The following is a 27,949-nucleotide window of genomic DNA, read 5'->3' on the forward strand; positions in this document are numbered from 1 at the left end:
CAGACTGGTTTTATGCCAAAGAGACATATATATTTTAATTTGAGACGGCTCTTTAACATAATTTATAACAAGAAAAACATAAAGACATGTGTTATCTCATTAGATGCTCAACGTGCCTTTGACCAATTAGAGTGGAAATACATGATTGCTGTTCTAAAGAAATTTGGATTCGGTTCAGAATTTATTAAATGGATTGAAATAATTTATGCACATCCAGTAGCTTCTGTATTACCAACCAAAACATTTCAAATCCATTTCAGTTATCTCGAGGTACACATCAGGGATGCCCTTTGTCTCCTTTTTTGTTCGATATCTCAATGGAACCATTAGCAGCCAGTATTAGACACCATCCTAACATAGCGCCTATAGTGATAGAGGGCAGACCCCAACATCTTTTGTTGTATGAGGATGATATTCTCCAGTATGTTTCCAACCCTGAAATGTCTATTCCACCATTACTTGAGCTTATTGAAAAATTTGGCAATCTTTCTGGATTCACAATAAATTGGGAAAAAAGTGAATTAATGCCAGTCTCTGATGATTTAGATCAAAAATATTGATCTAGCACCAAATTGAAAATGGCAAATCTCTCCTTTAAATATTTGGGTGTAATAATCACCAAAAAACCTGAAATGTTATTAAAATTGAACTGGAAAAAGAAAATTGATCATCTTAAAGATTATATCATTTTTTGGAAGACACTCCCTATGTCCATGGTAGGCAGGAGTAACGCTATAAAATTGGTGGTACTTCCAAGATTTTTGTATATATTTCAATCTATTCCTTTCTTTATTCCCCTTAATTATTTTAAACAGCTAGAATCTATTATAAGCAGCTTCATTTGGGACAACAAGATAGCTAGGATTAACAAGAAACATCTAAACAAATCTAAAGAGGGAGGGTTTGGGCTTCCCAATTTTAAATATTATTATTGGGCCGCTAACTTAAATACTTTAGCATGGTGGAGGAAGATTGGTTCAGTGGAGTTAGGTGACAAGCCAGAATGGTTAGCAATTGAAGAAGCTTCTTGTTACAAGACTTCATTAACAGCTCTGCTTAACAGTCCCGTCAAAATTGAAGTCAAAAATATAAATGGTAACACAGTTATTTCAAACCTAATTAAAGTATGGAAACAAATCAAGGTATATTTGAAAATTCCAGATTTATATTTAGATACCCCAATCTGTAATAATCATGCTTTTCCTCCGGGGTTACATGATAAGATCTTTTTTCAATGGAAACATATGGGTATAGTAACAATACAAGATCTTTATAGGGAAGGTACATTTAGTTATTTTGAACAACTAAAACAATACTATGCTCTTGTTCCTGCTCATTTTTTTCCGTTATTTGCAAGTCAGAGACTTTGTTAGGAAGCACAGTTCAGACTTCAAATCTTTGAATTTAACCATCCAACTTTAGAAAGTATTGTTAATGTACACCCTGGTGCTAGTGGTACTGTGTCAAATTTTTTACAAATTATTGGTAGAAAAGGTGGACAATAACACTCACAAAATAAAACATGATTGGGAAGAGGAAATGGGTTTTAATATTCATGAAAACATGTGGGATGAGTGCTTGAGAAATGTACATGTTCTGTAAATGCTAGACATAATTTGATTGTTTAAGGTCATTCATAGGCTTCATTATTCTAAATTAAAACTTCATAAAAATTATCCCACGATTGCCCCACTCTGTAATAAGTGTAACATATTAGAAGGCACCTTGTTTCATTCTTTATGGTCATGTCGTCAAATTCAGCCATTTTGGAAATGTATATTTAAATTTCTTTCTGAAGTGTATTCTGTCGACTTGGCGCCTGAGCCTTGTATTGGACTTTTAGGTGCAGAAAATGCCTTTTGCAGTAAATATCAAACACAGGCTATTTCGCTCTGCATGTTACTTGCAAAAAAACTGATCTTACAGATGTGGAAAGCAGATTCTGTCCCTACTTTTGAGATGTGGGCAAGGGAACTGGGAAATGTGTTACATTTGGAAGAACTGAGATTTATATTAAAAGATAAATTGTCCATTTTCATCAAGATCTGGAAACCAATAAGTCTGTTCTTACAGGCAGACTGAATATATTGGATTACATCACTTTTAATCAAACTGTCTGAATATATACTATTTGGATAGCTGTTGTTGCCGTCCATCAGGATAAAAGATTGTATATTAACATGCCGTTGCTCATGCACAACATTCCTGATTTTAAAGCACTTGAAGTAACCTTTACCTTTTTTTTTTTTTTTGGGGGGGAGTTTATAAACTTTAAAAACAATTCCAAAGCAAACCAAATTTATATTTTCACACTAAAATGGTAAAGAACAATAAAGCAGTAGCAAGGACAGTGAAGTCACCTCTTTGCACAGGCCTGAAGTACAGTACATCAGAACCAAGCCAAATCAATGCATCATATATCTTTCTGCTACTAATTTGGACTCTAGTTGTTAAAGCAGAAGCTAAACCAGCATTTTCGATCTGATGATTAGAAGTGCTTTTCAAGGAGCCTCTAGCTTTTATACACAGACCAAAACTTCACAGCACCTTGTATGGTTTGGGTTGATAACCATCAGCTCTTTTCCTCCTGATTCTGCAAATAGTTGTAAGGCTATGATCTATATACCTCAAAAACAAGAGTGTTTAAGCTCATTCACGATCTTGGCTCCTCAAGAACATGGTTATGTTTAGGGGAAATATATGACTCCACTAAAAAACTAAAAAGCGTCAGTGCATTCAAACAAACAGTACTTAAACAAAAGTGGTGAAAGGAAAACATAGTCTGGAATTTTGCCCTGTGGGTTCCAGTGAGGATTTACAGTTATTTATACTGTATGAAATAGATCCCACAGTCTAAGTATCATAAACATTTGCAATATCGAGCAGCCAAAGTGAAAAGAAAACCAACCAAACAGAAACGCATTTCCTTTCATGTTGTTTCACTTCAACTGTTAATTGTTATCAACAGTTATGTGCCACAAATGGGTCTTTCCCAGAAAAACATTTTTTATCTTCTAGAAGGCATACTTTTCCTCAAATGTATCTTATTAATAACCTTTATGATAGCAATTTGTCATTAATAACAACATTCAGAAACATCACATACAGGCTGAAGAGGTAGGCCTCATCAGATCCTTGTAACTTCTTTATACTATACTATACTTTATACACAATATTTCACAACAAATAGCTAATTTGGAATTGGGAATGAGTCCAATTTTTCAAATAATATAAATTCATTTTTTTTGAAAATCTGGAAATAGAAAAAAATCTTTTTTAAACATTTAATTGATTGAGTTGGTGGCGCATAAGCTTAAAAATTCATTTAAGTTTCATCAAACATGGGTTCATACTCCAAGTAAAAGTTGATTTAACCATTCTAAACAAATTAAGCACTTGTACCAAATTACAAGTAAATCAGTCGAGCGGTGTTGATGTCTTTTACTTCCTATAAAGAGAGAAAACACGGGCAGTGTTGCATGTCGATGATATCTTGTCATAAGTATCAAATGATCAAATATATTTGTGGGTTTTGGATTTTTGAAAACTAGTTAGCAAACTTTAACATTTAACAAACACCAAATCAACATTTTAAGGGATAGAGATTAAGTGCTATTGGGTAGTAAAAAAAACAAAAAAATAGCAGCACTTCTGAACTAGAAACACGCCTTCTGAACTGAACATCTCTCTTTGGGTTCCAAAACCATAATAACTGTCCAGCCTCTTCTCATTGGTTGATGTGATTTGGTCACATGGGAAGTAAATGGTCATCCCTTTCCTCTTGCTCTTCCCCAAGAGGTTCAGTAGCCACGCCTCTATATGTGGGCGCTTCTTCTCTGTTGCCATGGGAACGACAGACAAAATTGCATCCGTCCTGTTAGGATAAAAAAATTTTTTATTTGGTTCATAAAAAAATAAAAAAGACCAAAACAAGATAAACTGAGACAAATGTATATGCAATTATTATACTTACAGCAGATAAGTTGCCAATCTCTGACCAAAAGGCATAGTTAGGGAACTGTTCAACTCCCTTGGCTCCAACTACCAGTCGCTGATAGAGGAATCCACCAGTAAGATACACAGCCAGGCAGCAGAACACACTATGGAGAGCAAACAGGAACATGATTACATGTAAAGTATGACATTAATGTTGCTCCTTAACTGTCTCTAATGGTGTGTCGATCCCACTGAGAATTTTGAAGCACTCACATAATAAGGATTATGGAGCCGGCACTGAGTTTGGATGGGATTACAGGACAGACTGCATTGGAGTCCAGCTCAAACAGGTAATAACAGTCCTGCTCCTTCTGATTGTCCTCCAAAACCACTGAAAATGCATTCTAAGAAAACACACACACAAAAAAAAATTAATAAGAGCTAAGAAATAATTGTCATTCTTGTTATTGTCAGGGTAAAATCTATCTTGCATACCTGAGATAATGATTTAGTTCCAACATGATAACGCACTAATGCTACTAACTCTGTTTATATGGTATATAATTTTGCATTATTTTTAGCAACTATATATCATATACATGTGGATCAGATGTTGACAGAAATGCAACAAATATTTGCAATGTTGGTGAAAGTTACTTTTAAAAGTAATACATTACAATATTGCGTTACTCCCCCAAAAAGTAACTAATTGTATACTTAGTTACTTTTTATGGAAAGTAATTTGTAAAAAACCTGTTACACCAAAATTGAAATGAATAAGCCTGTTTTTATTAATTTTGAGAAATATTGGATCTGTTTTTGTGCAAGTGAGATGAGTAAATGCATGTTTACATTTAGTCTAGACCTATAGTGCTTGTAAATATAATTTTTACACAGCACACAGAGCTGTCAGTCAATAAATGGGAAAACAAAGTAACTGGGCTTTATGTATTTGAAAAAGCAACTCATATTTTCTTGTAAATTAAAAAGCAATGTGTTACTTTACTAGTCACTTGATATAATGCTTAATTCTTTCTTATCCAGATCTAATAATACAGGTGCATCTCAAATTAGAATGTCGTTCATTTATTTCAGTAATTCAACTCAAATTGTGAAACTCGTGTATTAAATAAATTCAATGCACACAGACTGAAGTAGTTTAAGTCTTTGGTTCTTTTAATTGTGATGATTTTGGCTCACATTTAACAAAAACCCACCAATTCACTCTCTCAACAAATTAGAATACTTCATAAGACCAATAAAAAAAACATTTTTAGTGAATTGTTGGCCTTCTGGAAAGTATGTTCATTTACTGTACATGTACTCAATACTTGGATGTGCTTGATTGGCATGCAAACTGGCCTGACCCCCATAGAGAATCTATGGGGTATTGTCAAGAGTAAGATGAGAGACACCAGACCCAACAATGCAGATGACCTGAAGGCCGCTATCAAAGCAACCTGGGCTTCCATACCACCTCAGCAGTGCCACAGACTGATCGCCTCGATGCCATGCCGCACTGATGCAGTAATTCATGCAAAAGGAGGCCCAACCAAGTATTGAGTACATGTACAGTAAATGAACATACTTTCCAGAAGGCCAACAATTCACTAAAAAAATTTTTTATTGGTCTTATGAAGTATTCTAATTGGTTGAGATAGTGAATTGGTGGGTTTTTGTTAAATGTGAGCCAAAATCATCCCAATTAAAAGAACCAAAGACTTAAACTACTTCAGTCTGTGTGCATAGAATTTATTTAATACACAAGTTTCACAATTTGAGTTGAATTACTGAGATAAATGAACTTTTCCACGACATTCTAATTTATTGAGATGCACCTGTATATTAAAAAGTACATGAAAAATAAATAAATGCATTTTTGTTTAATCATTATAGGGGTAGAGAGTAAAGAAATGTCACTTGTCATTTCAAAAGCATTAAAAAGTTCATACCTTAGCACTCGTACTGCATGAAATCATAATCATGGCTTTTCTTGGCTCTTTTGAACAGTGGCTGTCGTATTTATCGCCCCCCTCATAGAAGAGCAGAACCCAGTCACCTGCACCAAGAACAAAAGGAGAACTAAGGTCAAAAAACGAGTTAGCAAGGCTTCCTGTGACACCTGGAAAAAGTTCTGTAATTTAGTCAAAATTGATGTGTTTTATTTTTATGTGGGTTGTATTTACAATGTTCTCTTGCAATGCATCCCTGCTAACTGCTACTATATAACTAAACTAAATAAAAGTCACAATCCACAGAAGAATCAGCAGACAATGAAAAGAAAAATTCAGTAGTCGTTATTATAAATTAACATTGATAACAACTGTTATAACAGTAATTCAAAGAGATACCAAAGACCGAAAGATAAATTCAGAAAAGTCCACCTGTAGCAAAAAGAAGCAAGCAGGGTTACATACTTCCTCTAATAGCTCGTGTTTGGTTGTAGTTCCCAATTCGAACCAGCGTTCCATCTTTTTTTTCTTTCTGCACAAGGCCTGCATCCTTCATTCCGCCAGCATCTCCACACACCTGAAAAATATACAAATATCCCTCCCCCGGTCTTTCTGCGGTGAAGCTGTTCAGAGTGAATATGAAGACAGTTAACAAGACCAGCACACCCTGCAAACCGGACGAATGCTAGATTCACTTGAAACAAACCTGTCTTACTTTTGATTGGTGAGAGGCTCCAGTAAATTGAGCGCATTTCGCTCAGAATCGCTCCTTGAAATCAGCTTGCAGTTTTTTGTGAGGAACTCAGCTTGCACTCCAGCAAGAAGTACGAAAAGAGGAGTGATTATTCTCAGAGACAGCAACATGACTTTCACAGGTGACACCTGATGGGAAAAGGGCAACACATTAAAAAAAACTGATCAGTGAATTTATCCAATGATTGACTTACGCATGCACACAAAATGTGGGCAGTGTAACAGTAGCCTGACACAATATATGCATATAACACACATTTCACTATACAGACTCAGTATGCACAGAGTATTTTATGATTAGTGAAGAACCCTGGGACACAACTTAGACAAGCTGTGTCCTAATTCCTGGTTAATTCCAATAACATTTGGTATTTCATAACTCGCATTTCTGCTATTAATTAGTAGTATACACTGCCGTTCAAAAGTTTCATCAGTACGATTTTTAATGTTTTTTTAAAGAAGTTTCTTATGCTAAGGCTGTATCTATTTGATCAAAAATAGACTTTTTTTTTTAATTTGTGAAACATTACTGCAATTTAAAATAGGCTAAGAGTTTTCTGTTTTAATACTTTAAAACATAATTTACTCCTGTTAGTAGTATACACTGCCGTTCAAAAGTTTCATCAGTACGATTTTTAATGTTTTTTTTAAAGAAGTTTCTTATGCTAAGGCTGTATCTATTTGATCAAAAATAGACTTTTTTTTTTAATTTGTGAAACATTACTGCAATTTAAAATAGGCTAAGAGTTTTCTGTTTTAATACTTTAAAACATAATTTACTCCTGTGAAACAAAGCTGAATTTTCAGCATCACTACTCCAGTCTTACGTGTCACATGATCATTCAGAAATCTTTCTAATATGCTGATTTATAATCAATGTTGGAAACTGCTTAATATTTTCGGGGCCTGTAATACTTTTTTCATGATTCCTCGATAAACAACAAGTTCAAAAGATCAGTGTTTACTGAAAATATAAATTGCTACAATATACAGTACTGTTGAAAATGTGGGGGTCGGTACATTTTCCTTTTTTTTTTATAAAATCTATACTTTTTATAAACTTATCATTTGTATTTTGAATACATGCTGTTCTTTTTGAACTTTTTATTTATCAAATAAAGCAAAGAAAAAAGTATCACAGGTTCCAAAAAATATTAAGTAGCACAACAGTTTCAACACTGATAATAAATCAGCATATTAGAAAGAAAATGTAACAAATTCTGTATTTTTGATCACATAAATACAGCCTTGATGAGCATAAGAGACTACATTAAATAACATTCAAAATCTTACCGATCCCAAACTTTTGAACGATTACTTCCTGAAACATGTGAAATATTTTTGGTCAAAATTGCTTTTTTTTAACCAAAGAAAACCAAAATGTGCACTCCGAAACGCCAAATGTGAAAGATCATCGCTGGTTCTTCAAATATAATATTTTTTAAGACAGATGCTGTTAATTTGAAAATAGATTTTGATCAAACTCGCTGAAAATGCTATTATTGTGCATGTTTACAAATGGTTACAAAACTACAAAAGCCTGGTTGTAATGCCAAAACCGGTGTGATGTTTATTTTATATGACTGAAAAAGACACCACAAAAGTTACACAGCATGGATCCAAGCTGAAGTAAGCAATGAAGCAAACGGTAATGAAGAACTTTAGTTAGGAAAGCAGATAAACATGCTGTTAGCATAAGCTGTCATCTTTCAAATGCATGAAATGAAAGAAATGCACAAAGTGGATCACAAACGCACCTTTCGGAATTCCTATGACCGTGTTTACTGCAGATAAATACAAGTAAAGGTCTGAATTAGCTGTCTAGTTGTGTCCACCACCCAGCCTGGGGAGCTTCTCTTTCCCAAACTGTCGCACTAATGTCTTTAAACAATACTTAACGGCATTACGTCGAAATATCCGGTGGTATCGATAAACACACATTGAATAAACAAACGTCTGACTATATTCGCGTTAAAACGCTTGCATTATTCAAAGGATTTAAGGGTTTCTGTTCAAACGCGGAAGTGAACCTAAACGGGCGCCACATGTGACTGAAGGCGGAAGCTGAAGTGCCGCACGTGAACATGGGATATTGAGTCAAAGAGAGTACAGTCAACGAGTATAGAAAGATCTAGTTCATGTTCAAACAAGACGTGTTTTTCCCGATAAGCCAAAGTCAACTGTCCTGTTCGACGTGGAGTTTATCGTGGAAGTAAACCGCACGACAAAACGGCAAACGTTAATTAGTTGCTTCACTGCTACCTTTGTCTGAACGTGCATAGTTTAGCTACTTTTTTTTTTTTTTATAATTTATCGATTTATTACAATGAAAGATAGCCTTTAGCAATGATCAAGAACAAAAAAACCTGTTACGAAGGATTTAGAATAATAACAAGGTAAAGAAAGCAAGTATCAAGATAAAACAACATAAAATAAGAGTAAAATACAATAATAATTATCAAAAAAAATGTTGTACTTTTCTTTTTGACTCGAGTAGGAGTTAAGCTCTTCTAAACATTCTATCTCAGTTCACAGATGACTCAAAACCTTATTTAAAATCTGGTATGTTTCAACTGCGTTTTTGTTTCTTTTTAATTTACAGAGGGATTCAGCGAAACGTTTTAATTCAGAGCAAAATGCAACACAATTTGGGTTAGAAGCTGTGACGTTACACTTATGAATATGACCTTTTCCAAGCAAGCACAGGATTTTAATAGCATTATTTAAAAGAGCAGATCCAGTGTTACACAACAAAAACAGGACCATTTCTTCTGTGATATCAATAAGGTTATTAAAGGAAGTAAAGATCAAAGTTGAAATCTCAATCCAAAATGGTACTATAAAGGGACACCTAAAGAACAAATGGAGCACTGATTCATTTTCAGATCCACAAAGAGAGCATTCTGGGTGAATATCCATAAATTTAGATAAAAATAACTTGCAGGGGTAAAAATTGTGAAAGATTTTAAGATGGATTTCTTTAACTTTGTTTGGTATCACAAGATTATTATGAACAGACCATATGTTACACAAAGATAAAGAAGGATAAATCCGTTTCCCATAGCTTAGCTGCTGACCAAAGATCATTTGAAAACCACCAAGGCAATCATATTTTTTCCCCCACAGTTTTATACATATTACTGTATGTATGTAAAGCTAATAATGTCTTTGTGGTGATAACTATTAGATATGTTTGGTAATATATAGATAATTAAAACATGCAATTCCCACTTTTTTATTTTAAACATTAGCCTATTTAAATTATTGTTCATTTCTAGATATTTGAGATGAAGAGATTTGACTAAAAGGTTTGTTTGACATCCTAAAGTTGATGATCAACAGTTCAAGCTAAGCACCTATTTTCACTGACAAACTGTTGAAAAAGACAAGACAACAAACAGCTCGTAAGGGGTTTAGGCCCCAATTTGTGCATATTTATTGGAAAATAACTGAACTGTTTTTCAGTCTCCAGCAGAGTTTGGTGAGATGCTTTATATAGCACAAGTTCTGTGTTTAAATACTGGTAGTCGCATGAAGTGACAATGTTAATTCAGTCAGTTCTTACATCAGCTTTGTATTAATAACAAAATAGGCTAATTTAAGTGCACTAGTTTTTGTGAGATGTGTTTTGATATTATATGCAAATATGTTTTATATATGTTCTTTTGCGGTGAGGTTTTGTGATAGGCTACTAGTTAGCTAACTAACCAAGGCCATGCTACTAGCACTTCTTTTCTCCTTTTAGGATTTCAGGAAATCCTCTATCTTTGTAATTACATTTGAAATACCTGATTAGTTTACTGCAGTCTTCCTGAATTAGCCTTTTCTTGCCTGTCATACAATTAGAACATGCTTGTGGATGATTGATCATTCCTCTAAACCTTTGTCCAGGAGATTTCATTGATTGTGTCAGTTTTGTTTAGATTATTATGTTATACTTGTTTGCGTTCAGATAACAGCACACTCTGTAGTTAAGTTTGTTCAGATGGTTCAATATGAGGATAGGAAACTTGGCTATTTATATCAACAGACACTTTAGAAAATGTTCAATTAAACCCAAGCATTTTGGATTACAAAGAAAATGCTTCATATTTCAAAATCTACAACCAATATTGCAAAATAACTGAACTGTTTTTCAGTCTCCAGCAGAGTTTGGTGAGATTCTTTATATAGCACAAGTTCTGTGTTTAAATACTGGTAGTCGCATGAAGTGACAATGTTAATTCAGTCAGTTCTTACATCAGCTTTGTATTAATAACAAAATAGGCTAATTTAAGTGCACTAGTTTTTGTGAGATGTGTTTTGATATATGCAAATATATTTTATATATGTTCTTTTGCGGTGAGGTTTTGTGATAGGCTACTAGTTAGCTAACTAACCAAGGCCATGCTACTAGCACTTCTTTTCTCCTTTTAGGATTTCAGGAAATCCTCTATCTTTGTAATTACATTTGAAATACCTGATTAGTTTACTGCAGTCTTCCTGAATTAGCCTTTTCTTGCCTGTCATACAATTAGAACATGCTTGTGGATGATTGATCATTCCTCTAAACCTTTGTCCAGGAGATTTCATTGATTGTGTCAGTTTTGTTTAGATTATTATGTTATACTTGTTTGCGTTCAGATAACAGCACACTCTGTAGTTAAGTTTGTTCAGATGGTTCAATATGAGGATAGGAAACTTGGCTATTTATATCAACAGACACTTTAGAAAATGTTCAATTAAACCCAAGCATTTTGGATTACAAAGAAAATGCTTCATATTTCAAAATCTACAACCAATATTGCTTACTCATCACTTAAAAATATTTTGATTTTAAACTAAAAGTTTATACTAAAATACACAAAACGAAACTCGGAAAGGCTTTGTACAAAAAGAGAGAAAATGTGTAAAAGAGCAGATTTATAAAGTGTAAAAACGTGCATCATTGTTCAGTGCGCTTTCCAGTTTATCTTTCCTAATGTGCAAATGTGTCATGTGCGCCACTGTCTTTTACAGCTTTTTCTGAGAACTTTTGTGTTACATAAGCTGCAGACGACATTACTGTGTATGGACACACTCGTACATGTTCGCTCCTCCCCCTTTGCTGTCACTCTTTCTCATGTCTTTACCTTTTTATACAGTCTATGGTCTTTACCTGAGAGAACAGTCACACCCAGCATCTTCAACCCCACCAATCACAGCACAGATGTGTTGACTTCCTGTTTCTGTGAGAGAGAAGCATGCAGTGCCAGTGAGGGTGAGGTGAGTGAAAGACTGAATTACTGGAACAAGCTGTAGCGCAATCACTGTGATTCTATTGAGTTTATGAGAAGTGAAGAAAAGCTGCATGCGAGCTTGAAGGTTACTTCTTGGGCTCCTTTTTAAGCTGGAGGGGGAAAGTAAAAGGAAAACAGAAACAGAAGGGGGGGAGGAAGATAAGTGTCAATCTGTTCAAACTTGTTTGGGAATTTGAGAAGGGCGGGAGGAGGGGATGAGAGAGAGAGAGAAAAAGAGAGAAAGAGAGGGAGGAACACTGCGAATCTTTTTACTTTGTTAAAACCTATTTTTGCTTATGTGAACACATTAAGTAGGACAGAGGCAGGCTGGATAATTAAATCAGAGTTTTCAGTAGAGCATTTATCACACTCAACTTTGGTTCTCTCAGTGGGCAAACACTGATATGTGGAATGTCTGTGAGTTGTGCAATTCCTGCTAGCTTCACTTTGTCAAGAAAGCAAAGGAAAAGTTGGAGAGAGACAGAGAAGCATCCCCCAAGACACTTCTCAGGTGAGTCTTCTGCATCATTCCCAAAACTTTTCATTCTTTCCTTTTTGTTGTAACTTTAGTAAACCAAACAGTTCTTGTAAACAAATATGTCCACATCGCAGGCAAATACTGCTTTGTCATGCTTGAGAATATTAATCTGTTTATTCTATTCACCACAGTCATTTTCTTATGAATCTGTTAATGTTAATTTGTTGTGCAATGTGCATCATGATCATATAATTCATTACATCTTGACATGAGTCAGCTATGTCGAAGACTTGCTCCTTTAACCTCTCTTAAATAGTGCTTCGGCTCTTCATAGGCATGAATTACTTGAAATGCCTCTGAACAAGATACAAGAATAGCATAGGGCAGTGGTTGGTTGAACTGCATTCTTTGTAAATTACTGAACTTTTTATTTTGCTGAACTGACAGACAGGCTGTATATCAGCTGTATATATAATTTATCTTATGAGTTCTTATTAGTTGAATTGATTTGCAGGAGTGTTAAGAGTAGTTTATAAATAAAAAATATAAATGGCAATGTGTGTTATGCATACTAACAGTATATTAGACTGATTTGAAGTGACTTGTTTGACAAGAACAGTATATCTGTTGCATTGAAGTTACTTATCTGGTGGAGTATAGTGCAAGAAACACCAAGGTCATGGCTTCAGCTGTCTGGGAATAAAAATCTGATAAAATTCATACTTTGAATCCATTCAAGTCACTTCAGATAAGCATCTGCTAACTTAATTAATGTTAGACATTCAACTTGACACTTTAAAAAAAATTTTTCAAGTAACTGTTTAAGCTGCCAAGGCATATACCTGACATGTTTCAACAAGATACTCCAACGTTTTAAAGATTTCAAAGAATATGTTTGAATGTTTTCCTCTTTGGAATATTAATTTTATATGGTTGATTGATTTATTGACTTTATTGATTGAATTTTGACTTTCCTTATAGGTTCTCTATGTTGCAATGGAAACCAGTCAAATTAATTGGGCCATCCAAGACACTGTGCAGATACAGTCCTCTTAAGGTGCACTAGACAGGTTGTCGATCAAGTGCAAACTGTGACCTGATTCCTTGAGCTAATTGACAAAGTTGACCTGGGTGAAAAAGAGACTTGTAAACACAGAAAGATGGACAAAACAAGAGAAAAAGAAATGGAGCCAGACACATGTGATGGGATTAGAGACAGGGAGAGATTTCTTGCAACCCGAAGAAGAGATGGAGAGATTGACTGCAGAGAAAGAGAGAGGCGGAGAAATGGAGATCGATGTGCAAATGGAAGCTCATCAGTGTCAGAGCAGGCTGAGTATGGAGATCGATACAATGAGAGGAGAAAAGGGGACACTTTTCCAAAGATGACAAAACCAAACAGAGTGAGAGACAGAAGGACACCACTTACAGACTATGAAAGAGAGCGTCACATGGGAAGACCGAAGGACATACTGTATGAAAAGGAAAGGAGGAGATACAGAGACATAGACATGCGGCTTGAAAGAGAAATTGAAAGAAACAGGGAGGAGCTGAGGAGAAATGAAATGAGAAGGCCCGTAAAGGAGGAGCCAGATAGACAGAGGGAACGAGACAGGGAGTTTGACTCAGGAATGAGAGATAGAAGGAGAGAAAGTTATCCAGGGGTCAGTGACCTTTCAGGCATGAGGGAAAGAGAGACAGACAGAGACAGAGAAAGACATCGACAAAGAGAAAGAGAGGGCAGATATTATCCTCGGCTCATGGAAAGAGAGACAGAGAGCTTTTCAGACAGGGAAAGGAGGACTGATAGACAAAGAGATGGAGAGAGTTCTAGGAAAAGAGATACAAAAAGTGAAGGAGACAGTGATGGAGACAGGGGTAAGGAAAGGAAGAGAGAAGAAGATGCTACACATAGACACAAATTCTACAAGAGTGAAGGAGACAGTGATGCAGGGCGAAGGGCAGACAAAGTTAAAGAGAGAGAGAGACGTAGAGAGAGAGAAGCCGAAAGATGGCGAGACAAGGCAGTAAGAGGAAGAGATTATCGAGAGACGGGTTACCATGATCCAAAAGTAGAAAATTCAGAACGACTCAAAGAGACAGATAAACCAAGAGATAGAACGAGAGACTCCAAAGACAAAAGAATGGACAGAGATGCTTACTTATACACAACTGAAAGAAGAAGGTATAGGGCTGGAGAAAAGATAAGAGATAGGGATAGGTATTCTGAAAAAGAGATTGAAGAGAGGGAGAGGCGGAGGAAAGAGTACAAAGAGACAGGGAGAAGTAAAATGGAGAATAGTGGAGAGCTGATTTCAGGAAGTGATATTGAGAATGAAAAAAGGAGGACAATGAGAGAGAACCTTGAGGACAGAGACAGAGAAAACACATCTGAGATTGATAAAGAGAGACTGGAGGAAAGAACAGAGGAAGAGCAAGAAGTAAGGATTACACCGAGGGAAGAAAAGAAGAGTGAAAGCTTTGCTGCTGAGGAAGCAGTTACAAAGAAACCTAAGAACAGGATAAGAAAAATGTGGCTGGAACCTCGAAGTGAGAGAAAAGAATCTTGTTTAAAAGAGGACACAGAGAGAGAGAGAGAAAGAGAGAGGTACATCCAAAGATACAAAGAAAGCATGACAACAGGAAATGAAGAAGAGCCTGAGAGAAGGAAACCAAGCAAGAGCAAATGTCTTGAGGACAAGTATAGAGAACTTGAAAGGGCTGGAGAGTTCATGAGGGATGTGGATGTAGAAAGGGAGGAGAAGAGGATGGAAGGGGACATGGCTTATGATAAAGAAGCCATGGAATCAGAGTGGCAGATGGAAAGAGAGAATGTGGCCGATAACTTGGAAGAAAATGATAGAGATGAACAGAGAAGCAATAATAGATATGACTATTTGGAGAATGAGGAAGGAAGTGAGGGAGAATCGGAAGCAGAGAAGAACAGAATGATGTCAGCAGATGACGGATTTGTAACAGTCTCCAGTGGAGGGGATGATGCGGAGGAAGAGGATTTTGAAGACTGCAAAGAATTCTGGGAAGGTGGAGTTCCCAAAGCTATCTCTGGACACTCGGGAACTACAGAGGACACAGAAAATGGGGCAAATGAAGCTCCAAAAGGACCCCTAAGAGTCTTTTGTGTGATTGGTCAGACCCATCCCACGTCACAAACCAATGAGAATTCATATGCACATCCTACTGTTGAAGAGGCAGCCAAACAGCATTCATGTCATAACATGGGCACTCAAGGTGAAATGAGCATAAATGAAGCATTTGAAAAGGTTGAACACTGTGAACAGGACATCGAAAGAGCAATGGCTGACCTCAGTCTTTGTCCTAATGAGGACAAAGGGGAGGGAGCAGGGAGTAATGACCAGACAACAGAGGGCGTAACATCACTGGAAGGCCAAATGATTCCTCCCAGTGAGCGATCAGAACAAGACACCCAACTCTTCCTACCAGAGTCTTCTGAAACTTCAGGGCCATCCAAGGATAATGGTCATGGGGGAACAGAGACTCATAGTGAAGACACAATACAAAGAGGAGCAAAAGAACCTACCGGAGACCCAGTGGAGCATTCTGGTTCTGATGAGACATGGAGCACATCTGAGGAACGAAAGCGATGCTCTACTGCTCCTCACCTTAGTTGGGCCAAGAACGTGGTGAGAGAGATCCTGGGTCGAAAGTCGGTGGACACAGAAAATGCAAGAGGTAGTGTGACACACATAGACACGCAAACCAACACACAAACAGAGGGTGAGAGAGAAATGGACGAATCAAGGAAAGAGGAAGAAATAATAGAGGGAGGAGAAGAACAACAGGGAGGGATGGAGAGAGAGTTGAATGCAAACCGTGACTGGCTGGATCCTAGTTCTAACCAGCACACGGTTTCCTCAGAAGGAGAGGCAGAGGGGAAGGTAGAAGAAGTATCTAAGAAGAAAGAGAGTAAAGAGGAAGTTGTTCTAAGCTCTAGTAGTTTTCGAGATTTGGGAAATGAGGCTCGCACGAGGAGGCGAGGGTTTCGAAAGTCAGCGGAGAAAACCAAAGAAGAGGAAGAGGTTGAGGAAGAGGAAGAGGGAGTTGGAAGGGACCGCAGGACGAGAATATTCAACAAATCAGGTGAGAGGAAGACTAACATAAGAAGGCTGACTTGGACATTCAGTGACCCACTTGCTCCCACTCATGTGAGGAGATCTAAATGTGTCTTGAGATGTCTGTTGAACCTATTCTATCAAATTGAATATACCAGTGGCATAATGTCATGTAGAGATGCTAAATGTGCTTACGCAAGAATGTAACACAGAAATCCATGAGTCATCTTCCCCTAAATAAGTGTCAATATGGGCGTTAAAATGGTTTATTTTCCTGTCATTTAATTGAGTGTTCCTAACATTTGAACAGTAATAAACAGTGAAAACTATTCACTGACAGCCTTGTGGCAGTTATGTTGGGACTGTGAGATCCTTATTTATAACCTCAGCGATGGAATAACATAAAAAAATTTATGAATATGCGATTATTCGCTCTACCTCAAAAGCAACTTTCTTTACCCACACCAAGGCCCTTCAGGCCAATGGCAGGGCCTTATAAACCATATGGTAAATTGAGCATGTGACAGTGTTTTGAATAGCATGGATGAAAAGTTCCACCCTACATTTTCTCTTGTTGTAAATACAATTTTTCTATTTAATCTGATACAATTGGGTCCTGAATGGTGTTTTATGTTCAAATGGATTGCTGGTGACTGTAGACACTTTAAATGAGAGCATGATACACCCCAGCGATTTCACAGTTTTCATTCATATTGACTGGGTCAGACATAATTTGTCAATGATGGATCTAATGCCAACAGAATTTTTTTTTTTTTTTTAAAGAGACCCATTCTTAGGACTTTAAAGAAATCTGAAACCACACAAACAGTAGACTTTAGGTTCTCATACCGCAGGAGTAACTAATAATGTATTCCCCAGCATTTTTTTTTTGGGTAGTCTCATTTTAAAAGACTGGAAGCTCCAGAGGGCTCCTGAGGATTCTTGTGGGGGTTGGAGTCATGACCACTGAAGACTCTTTAAACAGCAGCATTTCTTGGAAGAGACAGAATTTTGAGCTGCCAGATTTCCTTTGTTTCACAAACTAAACCGTTCTCATTCATTCATAACAAGTCCTCCCCCAGTACACGTTCCTGTTTTTTCCCCCTTCATATTTCTCATTGCATTAGGGTTATTTTTATTTATTGCCACATTTTCTTGAGAGGTATTGAGTTGCTCATACCCAGAGGTCTTACAGTCTAGTCTTATCTTTTCAGTTATTCACTGGAAAGCTTGAGGCAGTTCCCATGTGTACAGCTATGTAGAATCATCCCCATCTCTTTTGCTTGAGATGGAGTGTTACTGGATTTAGGCTGCTTAAATTCTGATCTTATCTTGGTTAAGGGAAGCTTAAGGTGCTAAAAAACAACATTGTGATGTGTGCTGATTTCTCTGTGTTTTGGTTTGTATAGATGATAAAGAGGACGAATTATGTCTTACCTGGAGTGAAATGGATCTAAGGTAGGAGAACATGTATACTGCATGTATAAACACTCTCATATTGTGTCCCTCATTAAAAATGTTTTCCATGTAAAGGAGTTCATTGTAATTTTGATAAATGTTTAAATCATGTGCACTTACATGAGATGACAACTCCAGGTGTGTCTGCCAAGCTTAATAAAAGCTGCTCTTATTTTACATAGAGCAGGTGGGTAGATATTTTTGGAGGAATGAGGCTGACTATGAATAGTAAATTTCTTCAATGGTGTCCTTAACTGAAAACTACTGTGTTTGTTTGATACTGCAGGCACACTGGTTCAAATGACATATTAGACAACTCAATTTATGCTCTATGATTCCCATTTATAATGTGCTAATATCTAAATTCATGCATTTTTTGGACATCTAATATTGTCCAGTTGAAAATTGAACAATATCAATCTTACAATCTTACAAATGACCATTATATCACAGATGTTCTTTGCTGTTTCTCTCTCTCTCCTTCTTACTTTTAGGAAACTTGGGAGGACAAGAAAGAGGAATTCGAAATTCTTTAGTAAGTCTCTGGATCGTCTTTATCTGTCTTGATCTTTACATGGACATGGCTATATAACCAAAGACTATAGGAACTTTGCTCTAACAGATTACAAATAAATATTTCTGTTTAACGTCTTCAAAATCCATTAAAACATTACTAAGACACATACAATTCCCAGTCATACAAATCCCAATTTCACACACACCCTTATGTATACATGGTAGTGTACATAATATGATTGTAACTGGCTGTAAAATATAGGAAATACATGGGTGGATACAGTTCAGATGTTGAGAGCAGGGAAAGTTTTGTCATTCCTGACTATGCTTACTTTGCTAGTACTCCAGGCAAAGAGCAGGTTTGTGCTTGCACATCACTTAGAACTGCAGATAAACAGTTGCAAATTCTCGCATAGTATTAAAAACTCTTTCTTGGATGTTCCTGCTTGTACATCTTTTTTTGCCCTGTTCAATCACTGACCTGCTGTGCTTGTTTGCTTTCTATGTCATTCTGACTTGATCTCTGTCTGACCTGGTGGATCATAGACAGGTTTAGCCTTTTTTCTGCTCTTTTTGCTAAAATTCATTTATATAAATGTATAAGGTATGATTATATGCATTTAGCATTGATTTTCTTTGTGTTCTGATGAGGGTCGTGGACAACAGAAAAAAAAACAATGCTAAATCTAAATGCAATTAAACAAGTTATGCATAGTTACTATGTATGTATAATACATAGTAAACTTCTCATAAGTATTTGTTGGTTTTTAAGCAAATTCAGCTGTTTTTTTGGGGCAGATTAGCCAAATTAGGCTGATAACAGCATAGACAAGTTGCATGCCATGCACTTATTCTTAAAAACCATGAACAAACCATAAAGGTAAAAGAAAATATGACCCAGGCTACATTAAATACGGGATCACGTGCAGTGAGAGTAAACATGGTTGGTTTCTGCCAACCACAAAGTGTTTTATACAAATTATTGTTTGCTTATGTAGTTCCTCCTGCTAATATTAATGTCAGTGCTTGATTTCAAGGACATGTGTTTATTTATTTTTTGATAAACAATTTTGGTTCCTTGTATCCAATGTAAAATCTGGGTCCAATTGAGAAGCACAGCTCTAGAACCATAGCAGTGATTTTGTCTTTCTCTTGCAGACTCTCAGTTGTATCAGGAGTACAGTGAGGTGGTCCAGAACAGAGAGATTCTGCTGTCTCATTCTGATTCTCTATCAATAAGTTCATCTTCCTCTCCAAATCATTCCCCTAAGTTATCACGCAGACCTCTCCCACCTCTCCCTCAAGTCCTCCAATATCAGAGATTGATGTGAGTATTTGTTTGCACCGATCTAAAGTGGGAAATGTGCTTTTCCTATTTTATTTTTGTCCATGTGATTTTTTTTGGTTTCATTCCACCATCTCTCATAGGGACGAGAGTCATGAATTCCGTAGAGTTGTGGAAAAGTTGGAGCGTAACCCGGTTTGTCAACGACTGCCCCTACGGTCTTTCCTCATTCTGCCATTTCAAAGAATCACACGCCTCAAATTGCTTGTGCAGGTACTGTCTTCCTCGGACCTGTTTAATTCTGCCTCTCACAGTTTTTGATGACACATTCCCTAACTTTGCAGGAAATGCCATGACTCATGCTTGCTAGGAGCACGTGCTTTCCCCTGCCTTCTTCGTATATGCTATATTAACATGATATTAGATACCATCCATCTCCTGTCACAAAGAATATGGCATGCTGCATTTCTAAATGCCCTCTTTTCTCTTGTCTTTGTTGGTAGAATATTGTAAAGAGAACTGCTCCGAAAACCAAGGATGAAGCACAGGCCATTAAGGCCATGAAACTACTTGAGAAGGTGAGACTCTTTATGTACTTGGAACGATGTAGTTATGTCACCCACATCTCTGCACTGGAATTTCTATCAGTTTTCTTTCTCACCACTGTCCCATGTTTCCTTGCTTCTTAACAGATGATCCAGGACGGTAATGAAAGTATCTCTCAAATGAAGAACATTGAGTCACTTGTGACCCTCAATGCCAAAGTTGACTTTGAGTGCAGGGTGAGCATGACATGTTTGGGAACCTAATTTGTACTGTATGCCATCTGAATAATAGTCAGAATGTACAATGAGTTATTTTGTGTCTCTTAGACTCTTCCATTGATCAGTCAGTCCCGCAGACTGGTACGAGAGGGACCTGTGACTGAACTGAGAGACTTTTCTCTGAAAGACAGGGAAGAAGAGAGAAATGTTTATATGCACCTTTTCAATGACTATCTCCTAGTCTCTTTGCGGAAAGAGTACGTTTGGCTTTCTTTAACATCCATACTTCAATTGTCATTCTTAGTCTTTGAGAAGTGAAATCAGGCTTTTCATGTTTAATGCAAATGATATCTTATGTTTTATGGTGCAATTACCGCTTAACTTCCTGTTTGCAGAGGGGGTAGGTTTACAGTTATCGATCATGCACCTGTGTCAGACCTGCGGGTTGAGAACTGCAGGTTTAAACTGCATTCCTTACAAAAAAACCTGTTCCATCTGCACATGCCACAAAAGGCCCTGCTCTTGCGGACAGATACCCAGTAAGTATGTCATTGTGTATGTCTATTATGAGAGAGAAGCTGATGCTATCTTGTAAACATGCAATGGCTGCCACGTGTGTATGCCTGTGAAGTCCTCATCCCTGTAGCGCAGGAACGTCCAGTCTTACTCCTGGAGGGCCAACTTCCAATAGAGTTTATATGAGTTACTCTTGAATTAGCTCTTCAGTATCTCTTCCCCCCAGGAGCGGGATTGGACACCCCTGCTGTTCTGCAGAGTTGGGTAAATTACTTACAAATTGTAATCCATTATTGATTCCAAATTACATGATAAAAATTTTGGTTAGTAACGTAATCCATTAAATTACACATTGTCGGTTATATAATCAGACTACTTTTAGATTACTCTGATACATTTTGTTTTGACCCATCTCATTTTTCATCTTGAACCGTATTGTACCATATTGATAAAAAAATACAAAGAGTAAGAAAATATATTCCATTTATTATTATCAACAACATGAAGTGCATTAAACATATTATGACAAGGTTTCCCAAACTGGGTTTATGAAGGAACTGTAGGGGGTTTACGAGTTCAATGAAAAGCTAATAATTAATTAAATCATAAAAATGTTAAATTAAAATGAATCAAAATAGAACACTTACTGAAATTTTTTTTATATTTTGTTTACCTGCATGTCATGTAACTATAACCAAGGTCAGAGAACCATGAACATGCAAATGTGATACTTCATTAATAAAATATTTATTTTAAAATCTCAGGTACTTTATATGAAAATACTGTATATTAGGTGAAAGAGGAACAGATGACAAAAAAAGTTGTGATTTTGTGCATTTTAATGCGTTTGCAAAGACAAAAAAAAGTAATACATGGTAAAATAACCGACTGAGTGATAATTCAAATAAAAATTAATGTGCTCATCAGAAGTTGATGCAACGTTGAAACACTTCTTAAACCTGGTCAAATGCTGTGTAGCCACCTGACTAATGACTGGTCTCTGTGTGAATGTCCACAAAACTGGAAGACTTTCTGAGTGTATATAAGCGGCAGGCTATTTTAAAAAGGACAATTTAAAAGATGAAAAAAAGGAATTAGGGAGAATCAATAAATTATGAATAAATTATTGCTATTGTGTAAATAATATATAATCATGTAATCCATAAAAAAGTAGCTGTAGTCTGATTACGAGTATTTTAAAAATGTAATTTAATTACAAGTAATTAATTTGGAATCTGATTACGTGATCCAGATTGCATGTTATCAGTTGCTACCCAGCTCTGCTGTAGTGTTTCCACATTTGCAACTTTGTCACATATTGGACAGCATAAATTCAGTTCGGTCCAGCAATCTTGTGTTTTGCAATCTGGTTGTGCAGAATATTGCGTTAAATTAACCTGTACCCATCTTTCATTTTCTATCATCTCTCAGAGCCAATAAATTGCGTTGGATATCAGCGCTCTCACGTCCTTATCCTGAGATTGACTTCAGTGCAGTTCAGGGTATGTGCGCTTCCTGCTTTAAAAGATACTGCAGTATCAAAGTAAATATTCTAATGCTAGTAATTTAACATGCTCTCTTTTTCCATTTGCAGACATTTCACAAGTGCAGTGCATCAGAGCATTTGTTGCCCAGCAACCAGATGAGCTAAGTTTAGAGAAAGCTGATGTTCTGTTAGTTCACCAGCAGAGTAGTGATGGTAAGTCAAATCTAATCACATGAACACAAGAAAAAGATATTTAACCACAAGGTTAAGAACAGTGCTAAGAACTCTGCCACTGCTTCCAGGAAAGCCAAGGTTTGTTCACATGTTAGGAATCACATTTGCCCAGGGGCGCCCAGTCCTGTTCCTGGAGATCTTACCTACCTGCAGAATTCAGATCCAACTCTGATTCAGCACACTTGTCTGTAATTATCAAGAGCTCCTGCATATCTTAATTAACTTGTTCAGTTGTCTTAGCCTAAAAAAAACACCCTAACCAATATAAACAAGTAGTCACCTTATAAAGTAGAACCTATGTTGGCCTTTATTTATAGTACATTTATTGTTTGTCTAGTTTAGCCCAAGTTTAGACCAAGCCTACATTCAGTAGAGATCCAAGGGATATGTGGTAAACTAGAAATATAACAACCCGTTAACACCCATCTTATGAGACTCCTCTCCATTGTTAATGCAACATACAATGAAAGAGTTCTTGGAGAACTTGTGTGGGTAGATCAAGATGGTGTTGTACTGGCATTCTGCAGTGTAACAAAAAGGGAGATACGATGCTAGGATAGGACAGAGATAGTCCCGGAATTCCAACCTGATTCAAGAACCTCCTACAGCTTCCTACAGTAAAGTTTTTCAAGTTGAACTGAGTTTTGTATTGCATGTACTGTAGATCATGACATCATCCATACATGTGTATATGGTAAGCAAACCTATAAAGGCCTCATGAAGCAAAGCGATGCATTTGTGTAAGAAAAATATCCATATTTAAAGCTGCAGTCAGTAACTTTTTTTGATTAAAAATGATATAAAATCAATTTTTGAGCAAGTACATAACCAGCCAGTGTTCAAAACTATCACCTTACTTTAGCCCGATTTATAATTTATAATAATAGCTTATAATAATGTTTTCTAATCTGAGTGGTACTGGTAGGAATTTGCGGGAAATTCAAGCATGCTGCTGTGTCATTACGTCACGTCTGTAAACATAAAGAAGTTGTCCCGGCTACTAGTCTATCGCATGTGAGGATCCTGCAGGTGGAGTATCGTTTATAGCCCTTTCTCACAGCTGGAATAATTCAATTGATCATTTTGATCACGGATTGTAATCCATAAAGTCTAATCTCTAATTGTCATACAATTCAAATTTGAATACACACCAACGTGTTAACATGAACAATTTGAGAACAAAGTATAACAGTAATAATAATTTGCACGGTTTGATGTGATATAAGCTAACTGATTGTTAAGATTAATCACCATTGTAGCGCAATTGTAATGATTTTCCCTCAGTTGGTCAGAACAAAAGTGTCAGACTTGTTACTTGTTTAGATGACAGTATACAGTGAAAATTCTTATTATATTCCTAGATGTAGGCTAGAATCTGTGATTCCTATGTACAGTATCCACACCAGTTCGGTGACTGACAGCCACACATACTCCTCAAAACATTAGATTAATCCGCGCTGGAGCCGTGCCGACGCACTAACCACGTTTAAGAAAAGAATTCCACAAATAACTGCAATTGCAGGTTTCAAACAGAGATGGCGACAAAGAGGCAAAATTTACGGACTGCAGCTTTAAAACTTCATAAACCGTAATCTCTTGCTTCCGCTAACTGTTGTTGTTGTTGTGCGCGCGTTCACAAGAGCGTGGCGTTTCAGCAGATGACATAGGCATAGCGTAAGCTCCGGTGAAGATATGCTTGAATCAGGAGTGTTTGATTAAGGAGACATACAAAATGTTCAATGTTGCTGATTCTCCAGGTCCAGATTTGGAAACCCCAGATCTAGGTCAGTGCTTTTCAAACCTGTCCTGGGGACCCCCAACAACTACTGCACATTTTGTATGTCTTCCTCACAGGTCACACCAAGTTAAAGTATCGCAGACTCTACTAATGAGCCGATGAGTTGAATTAGGTGCGTTAAATAAGAGAGACATACAAATTATGCAGTGGTTGGGGTCCCCAGGAAAGGTTTGAGAAGCACTGATTTAGGTCACTGTAGAACAGGAATGTCCAATCTTGCTTCTAGAGGGCCACCTTACTGCAAAAATTAGCTCCAACACACCTGCCTGGAAGCTTCTTGTGATCCTTAAGACCTAGATTAGCTAGTTCTGGTGTGCTTAATTAGGGCTGGAGCTAATCTCTGCTGGAAGGTGGCCCTCCAGGAGCAGGATTGGACTCTACCGTTGTAGAATGTATGGTGAAAGTCAGAAGCAGTTGGATTTGGCTCTAAATCCCGAGAGAGGGTTCTTCTGTCATCAGATGTGAAATTCATGTGACTCATTCAAGGTTAAGAACAATATTTGGGATGACTGTTCCAGCTGCACCTGGATAGACTCTGTATTCCTTATTTGGACCAGTATTATTAACAATGCACACATAGAGATTTTTAAGACTGATATAACCATTCTTTCATGACTAGGGCATTCCTAGTTACCACAGTTTATGTAAACAGGCATATTTTCCCACACACTGTAAATGATTGTATTACTAATGAGTTGTCATCATAGTACTGATAAATGAACTCCACTGAGCATATTCTATATGTCTGTTCTCAGGAACAGTTCAACAAGTTCCTAGTCAACAAAGCAAGTTCCTAGTAGCGCGCTGGAGCCGTGCCGACGCACTAACCACGTTTAAGAAAAGAATTCCACAAATAACTGCAATTGCAGGTTTCAAACAGAGATGGCGACAAAGAGGCAAAATTTACGGACTGCAGCTTTAAAACTTCATAAACCGTAATCTCTTGCTTCCGCTAACTGTTGTTGTTGTTGTGCGCGCGTTCACAAGAGCGTGGCGTTTCAGCAGATGACATAGGCATAGCGTAAGCTCCGGTGAAGATATGCTTGAATCAGGAGTGTTTGATTAAGGAGACATACAAAATGTTCAATGTTGCTGATTCTCCAGGTCCAGATTTGGAAACCCCAGATCTAGGTCAGTGCTTTTCAAACCTGTCCTGGGGACCCCCAACAACTACTGCACATTTTGTATGTCTTCCTCACAGGTCACACCAAGTTAAAGTATCGCAGACTCTACTAATGAGCCGATGAGTTGAATTAGGTGCGTTAAATAAGAGAGACATACAAATTATGCAGTGGTTGGGGTCCCCAGGAAAGGTTTGAGAAGCACTGATTTAGGTCACTGTAGAACAGGAATGTCCAATCTTGCTTCTAGAGGGCCACCTTACTGCAAAAATTAGCTCCAACACACCTGCCTGGAAGCTTCTTGTGATCCTTAAGACCTAGATTAGCTAGTTCTGGTGTGCTTAATTAGGGCTGGAGCTAATCTCTGCTGGAAGGTGGCCCTCCAGGAGCAGGATTGGACTCTACCGTTGTAGAATGTATGGTGAAAGTCAGAAGCAGTTGGATTTGGCTCTAAATCCCTAGAGAGGGTTCTTCTGTCATCAGATGTGAAATTCATGTGACTCATTCAAGGTTAAGAACAATATTTGGGATGACTGTTCCAGCTGCACCTGGATAGACTCTGTATTCCTTATTTGGACCAGTATTATTAACAATGCACACATAGAGATTTTTAAGACTGATATAACCATTCTTTCATGACTAGGGCATTCCTAGTTACCACAGTTTATGTAAACAGGCATATTTTCCCACACACTGTAAATGATTGTATTACTAATGAGTTGTCATCATAGTACTGATAAATGAACTCCACTGAGCATATTCTATATGTCTGTTCTCAGGAACAGTTCAACAAGTTCCTAGTCAACAAAGCAAGTTCCTAGTAGATACTAATGTTGTTTTGTCACAAGCAGAATTCAAGAATTGCTAATGGATGTTTTTACAAACTCGGTGCAAAATTCCATTTATGATTCTCTCCTTTTTATTCAGGCTGGGTGGAAGGAACTCGTCTGTCAGACAGACAACGTGGTTGGGCCCCTGAGTCTCATCTGGAGACAATAGTCAGTGACAAAGCAAGAAAGCGCAATCTGCTGGACACCATGAAAATTGCTTCAGCTGCAATGTGAAGCAATATGTATTGCCTTCAATGTTCTCAGGTGGACTTTTTCAATTACAATTTTTTAGTATTACTTTAAAGCCTTCAAGAATTTTAAGGATTTATGTCTCAACTTCATGGGAAGTTTCTATTTATTTTGTGTATACACTCAAGCTGATAAGGGTGATGTGGGTGTGATGGCCTCACCCATGTCAGGGTACTACTCCACACCCTGCAAAAGGGTCTGGCAAGATGCTGAATTACAGCAACTGAACTTCTTAGATACCTTATGGACATTGACGGACTTTGCAAATGGCACAAATGCATCCATATGCAGTACCTGCTCCAAATGAGTATCTATGCAGCTTCCATAGTGTTTCTATAAGACTTTCTTAAAATTTGGAAGTAGGGAGTCATTCATGGGCAGAGATTTGGACTACAGTCTGTTGTCCTCAATCTGAGCAAGCCATCTCACTGAGGAACCACGACAGCTGGATATAAGACATAAGCTGGATCTAAGTCGGCGTGTAACGCTGAATACTGCACCAAAGCTACTTGTTCTCTGTTATTTATAAACATCAGATCCCCTTCAGCGTGGAATATAAATGCTGTCGGACTGCAGCCTGATGGGAATACAGTTTGAAGAGTTGTTGGTGTGCACTAGGGCACAAGATGCAAAAGGACAAATTATTAATAGCTGTGAAAAACAGTTTAAAACAGACTTTAGCAAAGTGCAAATTTTATTTAGGATCAAGAATTATGGATGCCTACTTTTTAAGACCAAAAAGTGTACAATACCCAAGCTTGTCTACAATGTACATAATATAGGTTTTTAACATAAAAGCTAAAAGTATTATTTTTCATGGAGTAATTCCATCTCTGCTTCCTGTTCAAACTGATTAGCATATAACTGTAATATGCCTTAAAAAATAAACAGATAATTAGTTTCCTGAAAGAACATTTCATGGTTTAGCAGATGGGGTTTTTAGTCTTATCAAGTGCACTTTGAAGAATTATGGGAAGGACATTAGGTGGCAAGAGCTTAAGAAAGAAGAATCGGAATGAAAGAGTAAAGTGGCACAGGATTCAGTAGGAAATCAAATGCTTTAGTGTGATTTACAATACGACGAATCAATGAACATTTCATTATGTTTCTTTAAGTATGACAAAAAAGACCAGACTATATAAACAGCTTCTTGGCTATATGGAAATAAAAAAAACACAACAGTGGAAAATGGTTTTGTGATCAACTAAACTGTACTTGAAATAT

The 27,949-nt window shown here is 37.0% G+C and overlaps 2 protein-coding genes across 2 annotated transcripts; one reads left to right on the forward strand and one right to left on the reverse strand.

The window, feature by feature from the left end:
* Window positions 1-2,282: 2,282 nt before the first annotated feature.
* Window positions 2,283-8,716, reverse strand: LOC107596675 (cation-dependent mannose-6-phosphate receptor-like). Its single transcript, XM_016287468.1, has 7 exons — window positions 8,399-8,716; window positions 6,604-6,770; window positions 6,354-6,511; window positions 5,889-5,995; window positions 4,210-4,340; window positions 3,974-4,100; window positions 2,283-3,874 (listed from the first exon to the last, which is right to left on the reverse strand). Exons 2-7 carry the CDS (start codon window positions 6,750-6,752, stop codon window positions 3,749-3,751), a joined length of 798 nt encoding a protein of 265 aa, XP_016142954.1. The 5' UTR covers window positions 6,753-6,770; window positions 8,399-8,716; the 3' UTR covers window positions 2,283-3,748.
* Window positions 8,717-11,823: 3,107 nt separating this feature from the next.
* On the forward strand, window positions 11,824-27,891 carry LOC107596678 (trichohyalin-like). The gene is made up of 13 exons (XM_016287474.1): window positions 11,824-12,410; window positions 13,359-16,496; window positions 17,878-17,926; window positions 18,421-18,461; window positions 19,601-19,769; window positions 19,871-20,000; window positions 20,231-20,305; window positions 20,420-20,509; window positions 20,600-20,748; window positions 20,887-21,030; window positions 22,439-22,509; window positions 22,602-22,706; window positions 26,574-27,891. Exons 2-13 carry the CDS (start codon window positions 13,562-13,564, stop codon window positions 26,708-26,710), a joined length of 4,095 nt encoding a protein of 1,364 aa, XP_016142960.1. The 5' UTR covers window positions 11,824-12,410; window positions 13,359-13,561; the 3' UTR covers window positions 26,711-27,891.
* The last annotated feature ends 58 nt before the right edge of the window (window positions 27,892-27,949 follow it).

Source organism: Sinocyclocheilus grahami, unplaced genomic scaffold (genome assembly GCF_001515645.1).
Source record: "Sinocyclocheilus grahami isolate Dianchi unplaced genomic scaffold, SAMN03320097.WGS_v1.1 scaffold222.1, whole genome shotgun sequence".
Lineage (NCBI taxonomy): Eukaryota > Metazoa > Chordata > Actinopteri > Cypriniformes > Cyprinidae > Sinocyclocheilus > Sinocyclocheilus grahami.